The sequence below is a fragment of the Amaranthus tricolor genome, chromosome 14, assembly GCF_026212465.1.
Source record: "Amaranthus tricolor cultivar Red isolate AtriRed21 chromosome 14, ASM2621246v1, whole genome shotgun sequence".
NCBI classification, from domain to species: Eukaryota; Viridiplantae; Streptophyta; class Magnoliopsida; order Caryophyllales; family Amaranthaceae; genus Amaranthus; species Amaranthus tricolor.
Genome location: NC_080060.1, coordinates 18,923,425 through 18,931,210, shown reverse-complemented (window position 1 = coordinate 18,931,210; position 7,786 = coordinate 18,923,425). Strand labels below are relative to the sequence as shown.

Below are 7,786 nucleotides of genomic sequence, written 5' to 3'. Positions count from 1 at the left end.
TTGGTTTTACGATATGTGTCATTGTGCTTGATTAAATGTGTTTGGTTTAAGGATTATTACATACCTGAGATCCTGGCTAACATATTCCTTTAATTGAAACACTTTTAGTTTTCATATGATAGATACATTTCTTTTAACTTTGTTTTATTTGTGTTTGGACTATTGGAAAAGTTGCGTGTTATTAGAAAGGTCTTCTACCATCTTTTTGTGGAAATTGGAAAGAGCTTATCCAAGAGCGTGAAAATGATTTGAAGGTTTAGCTGTTTGACCGCCCCAAGATTTATTTAAGAGTTATTGGTTAAAGAGCTTATTGGAAATGCTTCTTTGCTCTTTGATTTCTTTCAAAATTAGTTTAAACATCCAATGAACACCATTTTATTGAAGGGATCAACTTTTACATTAGACACAAAAATGTCATTCATGGTCAGACACAAAAACATCCAATGAAAATTGAGCCTTGGATTTGTCCCTGCAAGCAGCGTTTGAATTTCTCATAAAATAACATAATTTATCTTTGTTCTTTTACCTGGGTTCTTTAGAGCAACAAGCCATCATTATTCTCCTTCCTCCCGATTCTTGTTCGAAAAGAGGAACAAACACCACAACCCTAATTCGGGTTGTTTTGAAAACTCAGCAATAAGGAAGTGCAAACAACAATATTGATCTTTCTTTTTAAATCTGAACTCTTAGAGGAAGGTATCAATTTTCTTTTCACTTTTCCATTTCTAAATAATCCCTTGGTTTTTTATATATACCATTTCTATTTATGTTTGGGTACATATATATTGATACCCTCCTTGTTCTAGTATAATTACTTATAGAAAAATACATTAGGATATGAATGAATGAATTAGTTTCATGAAGTATTACACACACACACATATATATATATATATATATATATATATATATATATATATATATATATATATATATATATATATATATATGAATATTATGTATATGTATACATATATATTCTATTAAAGTTGGATGAATCTTAATGATTAGAATGAAAATGATGGACATTTTAATTAAGAAATTGGTGAAAAATGTTTGTTATTGGTAATATAATGGGTTCTGGAGACAACTTCATCGACGAGCCTAGACCTGGGAAAACGGTCGGTCGGTCGGGTTTTGGGTCGAATCAATTTCGGTCGGGTCATTTTCGGGTCGGGTCAGTTTCGGATCTGGTCAGTTTCAGGTCGGATCACTCTGGGTTTCGGGTAGGTTCGGATTGACCCAACGGGTTACCATAAATCATTAGAATATCCAATCGACTAATTCAACATAAAAAAAAATCATTAAAATGTCTAAAAAAAATCATTAGAGAAATTACATGTACGATTTTCAAAAAATAGTTGGTATGTCAGGTTCATTTAAGTGCAAGAAAAATAGGGGAATTAATACTTATTTTGAAAGACTTGTAAGATACGCGCTTTATAAAAGTTATTTTGTTTATTATAATTGTAACGTTAGATAAAAATGACGTTAAAATTATCTTCACAATTTTCATGTTGGAAAGATATACAACTAAGTACTTATTTCGTCTTATAAGATACGCGTTTTATAATTTAGGGTAGCGACATTCGTTTTCTGAAAAGCTCATTCAAACGTGCGAAACGTTCGTATAAATTATATTGATTTGCTTACTGAAATGTAGAAGAATTAAAAACTCATTTGACTGATTTAACAAGATACATATATTCAATTAAGATGATTATAACGTCCTGTTTTTAAAGAAAAATAATTACGATGGCTAAAAAGACGTTAAATACGTGTTTTTTGAGATCTATTGATGAGTTTTAGGGTTCAAGTGATATACTCAATATGTTTGTATACGTATATATATACACGTATATGTATACGTATATATATATATATATATATATATATATATATATATATATATATATATATATATATATATATATATATATATATATATATATATATATATATATATATATATATATATATATATATATATGAATATTATGTATATGTATACATATATATTCTATTAAAGTTGGACGAATCTTAATGATTAGAATGAAAATGATAGACATTTTAATTAAGAAATTGGTGAAAAATGTTTGTTATTGGTAATATAATGGGTTCAGGAGACAACTTCATCGATGAGCCCTTCTATAGTAGAATTTTGTAATAGTTTGGTTCTGTAGACTTATCTCGGACTTATGTAGATTCAGGTAATATTTGGGACTGTAATTTAGCTGTTTGTTCTCCATATTAGCTTTTATAGTTAAGTTTAGACCTTGTGACACCCCTTTAGAGGTTATGGTTTGAGATATGATTCGTTTGGGTTACATAAACAATGACCTAACTTGATTGAAGATTATTTGGCAAGAAGAGATTAAGAAAAGACTTGTGAGTTATTTGTTCAGATACTTCTTCAAGTCATATGAGTTGTTAGTCAGAAATCTCTTCAAGTTATGGAGATGAATATACGGAAGTATTATCAGCTGATGAAAAGTTTGCAAAGTGAAAAATGATCAAGATAGTCAAATGTTCATTCATTCAATAGAAAATAAAAATTACAAATAACTGGAAGTATTCAATATACAGCAAAATTTTTGAAACTTCCAGGAGATAATAAAAATAAAAGTTCTTGATTAGCTGGCTGGAGGAGTCGTCGAGGCAGAAGGAGTAGAAGTAGCAGTTCCCTGGCCAGATGATGCTTTTTATTGGGCCATTAGGGTGGGAATGCACAAAGTGACTGGAGTTTCTGGAGCCAAGAAGGGTTCAATCATATACCATTCCAGGTCAGGATAAGCATTAAAAATTGCATTCATTGCAAGCCAGAGAGAGCCCTCCTTGGTTCTGGCCCTATCAGTTGCTAAATGAGATTGAAACTGGGATTGGAAGTATATGAGTGATTTGATAGTGTAAAATTTTGTGTGGAAATTGTGAATGCTACACGAATTGATGGTATAAAACATCAAAGTTATATGGTATTACAAAATGGCTACATAAAATTAAACACTAAATTAGGACTGACTAGAGTATTTGTTTATTGATTGTCTCTTCTTTTGTAAGATCTGAAACACAGTCTACTAATTTATAGCCTTTGGTTATTGGAAAACTTGCTGTATTTCCTCATTTTGAAACAAAGTACTACTGTACTCCTTTGTTCAACCTTAAGTGTCCCATGTGACCCAGTTCGGCACATGTGTCAATATATTTTTTATTCATCCCGTAATATTTGTAGTTTTATTATAAATAAAAATTTCAAATAAGACACCTATGGCTATGTCGAATACGGAGAGAGTAGAGTGTTAGGCTGCATTTTTAATTGAAGAAATTCTAATTTAATTATAAAAAAAATAGATATTTAAGGTGATATTGGCAATTTCACCAACTCCCTCAAAATAAGGGCAGTTTTATGCTCCTTCTGGACCATTTATTCTGTATTTGGTTTTTATTTTGGGTTATCTCATTTATTTTGCTCTATTTTCCCTTTTGACAGCCTACGTTCTTTACAATTTTCTTATGAACTCATTCTTCATAAACTCATTCACATACTTTTTTACCATACTTGTTACATGTCTTATTTATGAACTACAAGTTATAATATTATGTATCTGTAAAAGATGTGCGAATTAAATACGACGAAGAAAGTAGTAGTACTAGTAATTTTAAATGTAAGTAGAAATAGTACCCTGACTGACTAGTTTATTGTAAAAACTTAGTTTTTATAAAAAAGGATCTGACGATCGATGAGTACATATCTAGTTTTTTGTTTTGCAATTCACAACTTGCCGAACTTGCTCATGTCCTTCTTTCATCTTTGTTTTCACTTTCTTTCTTTTTGTATTAACTTTCGGAAATTAACCATCAAGACTCCAAGAGTACAATTTAGTGTTTAATTTATTCCTACCTCCATATTCATATCATAATACTACCTCTCTAATATGAAATTTACTCTATTTTTCTTTTTAGTTTGTCTCATTAATTTGTCTTATTTCTATGGTATAAAACATTAAAGTTTCTAACATGCTACCAGTGAAAATGCCCATCTTTTCGATGTAAGTTGGCCACTTCTCAAGTGTTGACCGCTTCTGTGGAATGCAGGTTATGCTGACTTATGCACAAGTCATTGTATTTGTGGCACTTTTAGAGTCCTTTTGGAAGCTCTGCTACTTTTTCGTCTAATGTATTTTATATTAAATGGCATTCTAATCGTTTCCCAAATAGTCAAAAAGACTTTTAGTTATTATTCACATGAAGTATATATCAGGGAAACCAAAAATTTTAACTCTATTGCAGGAAGATTTGACAATGTTTTGAAACATTCATATTCCCAAAATGACCATCTTTTTTGGGGTAATGAATCAGATACGACGTTCTTTCAAGTGTATTAGGTAGGAAGATGGAATTCCCCTGCTATAAAGAATATTCTTGGCGGCTATAGTATGGTTGGAGACTTGAATTTTTCTTGCTAGTTTGATTAGTCCTTGACATTTAACAATCTCTATATCTGAGCTATCACGCTGAGAGAATGTCAAGCTAGTTAATATACGGTTAATTGCATTTTTTGCATATAATTTGAGGTTTACCCCATTGCCCCATTATATGTTACTAAAAGCGAAGAAGAATTATTAATTTTTATACAGAAGGTTTTATACTAACTTTGGGTTGTTATCTAGAGAAATATGTACCTGTTACTTGCATTGTTGTTCCATTATGTCTACTTCTCTATATTGAAAATGATTAGGCTCTGAAGTGAAGTGTGTTCTTATCACATGTCATAGGTTTACAGAATATGGATACCTCAAGTCCTGCAGTTTTTGTCAATGGGGAATTGCTTCGTATGTTTATTGGGCGGAAAGTTCGCATAGTTGTTCAGGTGATGCAATCAGATGCAGGATCTATAATCGAAAAATCAACTGATAATCAACAGGTTATCATTAAGAACTCACAACCAACTCAGCCACTCACCATATATGTTGAGGCTATTGGTATAGCAGACAGTAACCAATCTGTTCGTGCTGAGATATTGACCAACTTTGGTGATAATTTTGGTATGCAAATACAATTTTCTTTTTTATCTTGTCAACCCATACGGCAAACGAAGTATATCTTTCATTGGCTACTATACACATAATTTGATCCTTTCATAGTTTTGGCCATAGCAATATGTACTTTGAATGCATGGCATGACCTGAACTGCTAATGTGTTCTCATTTTGTTTTCTTTTTTGGGTTTGTTACAGATGCACAGAACTATAATGAGCTATGCCAGCTTGCTAATGGGGAATATAAACACTTGTTCCTTTGAGGCTTTGAGCTATGGACTTTGGTTAACTATTGATGGCCTGTTCTTTTACTCTAGCTCTTAATCAATGTAGTTTCGGTTTATCTAGAACTAATAGCGGTTTTTTAGTAAGCTTAAGCAACTTTGATCTGTTCATCTAAAAAATCAGTGGAACGTTTAGTTTAGTATATTAAATTTTAATTGTATGTTTTAAAAGCATTTTCTTTACATTACAAGTTGTGTAGTCTACAACATTGAAGCCAAACATGAATCTTCCAACCGTTTCAAGGACTGAAGAAAACGACCACGTAACATCAGGGAGTCTTGAATTGGAATCACTCACCGATGGAAAGAGATATTGACAATTGAGAATGAAGTGTCTCAAATCAGTATTTTAGTTTGTTATTTTAATTAATTATTACTTTGTTTCTTGCTAGGAAGTCAATCCATTTCATGTATATATAACAAAGAAGAGGGGAAAATTAATTCAATATCATGTATGTATAAGAACAGCACGAGACGATTTCAATATGAGACGAATAGCTTAATCACCCCAATTATAATTTTTTTCTTAATATGCGCTCAATGCTTGATCTATTTGAGGTCATAATTGATATATTTAAGGTTAAAATTGAATTTTTTTTATAAGTTATAACTGATCGTAACTAATTAAAGTTTTGAATTAATCATCCTTAGATCAAAATTGAAATTTTTTAAAAGTTATGAACTCTTGGTCATTTCCAAGAGCATTCACTGAATCGATTGGCAAACATAATTAAAAATCGACACTTCTTCTACCTTCACATCCAAGGTTAGCAAACATTACACCTACGTTATTTCAAAATCCATTATAAACTGAAATTTGTTGGGGGAAGAGCAATACCACTATTATTGATCGATAATTAAAGAGTACAAGTACTCTTATGTTTCTTATTCCATTAGAACCATCATGTTGCATCGAATAAGAGTACTTAAAATGAGCAATGTTTTAACACTATTATTGATAGTGTTATACCATTCAGTTGTTGTTTGAGATTCAACCATAGAACACTACCACTATATTACCTCCATTCTAAAATTGCAGAAAAAAATAATATTTAGGTAGAAATTCATCAATTTATCATCGAACTTGATCAATTTTAGGTCAAAATTGAAATTTTTTATTTTAATTGTTCTATTTAAGGCTTACTTTAAGTTGAAATTGATACACTTAAGGTCAAAATTTATATATTTAAGGTCAAAATTGATAAATGCTCAGAAAATGGAAAAAATAAGAAAAAACATGTAGGGTTATTACACACGCGAATTGAGCCGATCCAAATTGACGGTCTCATAATGAGATTGTCTCATCCAAATTTTTGTGATATAAGAAAGGGGAGACGGATGAATATAATTATGCTTTTGCATTGCCAAGAATGTGTTTACTTTAGGTAGCGCTGAAATCACTAGAATAGCTCACTTGTTGGGTTCTTGTTCATTTACCCAATATAATATTATTACATTCTTCTTAATTTCCATGTTATATTTTTGTTCATTTTTAAATGTCTTTTTTTAATACTCATTCGTTGTCATCATCCCAAAGCAAAGTCCATCACCTACAAACACCCATTAACCATTATCCCACACCATGATCAACACCCAAAGCATTACATTAGCATTAGAGCAGCGCTCCTTCGACAGGAGCGGCACCATCAGCATGTGCAACCTATATAACATGGCACTGAAGATGGAAGTTTATGAGGTCGATCCAACATATAATTCTTTTGGGACTTAGGTGCTGAAATTCCGCCTTTACAAAAGCTAGAGATGGCTGTGACTTGTGAGGTACGATGTTATACATTCATTCAAATCTTTCTCTATAGAAGAACTATATGAAAAATGGGGGCAAGGATTGTGCGAGTGTTGTGATGAGAAAATGAAAATATTAGGACATAAGTGTAGAAAAAAGAAAGTGTTGTAAGATAATCTAGAAAACAAATCTGGAAAGTGGTATTCTAAGCATAAAAATTCTACGTTAAATTTGAGTTATCTAGAGAATTTTAGATAAAACAAATGAGAAAAAATTAACAACACATGCACCCACCAAGCAAGTTTATAAATACACCTTGAAATGCTTGTAAGGAAGTGTGCTCACAAAAAGTTAAGGTTGTAAGTGTTCACAAAAATAAGAGATTAGTGAGACATGAGCTTATAAAATTAGAGTGTTAGTATATGTAGGTGAAGAATACACGTCTCACAAAAATATAAATATACAAAGCATTATGTATATTTAAACATTTGTATTTATTTTGGAGCAGTCGAAGAAAGTATCGCAGGACCACAACAAGAAGTATGATAAATATTTTGGATATCTTTAAAGAAATGGATATTCTATATGGTAACAATTAGCTTTTAAAAAACGTCAATGCTAGAAATTCTTAAAATAAATTTTCACAGTGTAACATCATACGGTTATACTTAAATGAGCAGTAACATGATTATTTAACATTAGATGTTTTTCGTTAAATTGATT

General features: G+C 31.0%; 1 protein-coding gene across 4 annotated transcripts in view; it reads left to right on the top strand.

Annotated features, from left to right (window-relative positions):
• Positions 1-5,849, top strand: part of LOC130799481 (replication protein A 14 kDa subunit B-like) — a 6,295-nt gene extending 446 nt beyond the window's left edge. Inside the window, exons 1-3 of one of the 4 annotated variants that reach the window (XM_057662589.1) lie at positions 216-696; positions 4,781-5,042; positions 5,234-5,849. In XM_057662589.1, the coding sequence (XP_057518572.1) occupies positions 4,784-5,042; positions 5,234-5,298 (324 nt within the window). In that variant the 5' untranslated portion in view covers positions 216-696; positions 4,781-4,783 and the 3' untranslated portion in view covers positions 5,299-5,849. Of the gene's footprint in view, positions 1-215; positions 697-4,772; positions 5,043-5,233 lie in introns of those variants that run through there. The other 3 variants (XM_057662588.1, XM_057662592.1, XM_057662591.1) reach the window with 3 other exon arrangements.
• The last annotated feature ends 1,937 nt before the right edge of the window (positions 5,850-7,786 follow it).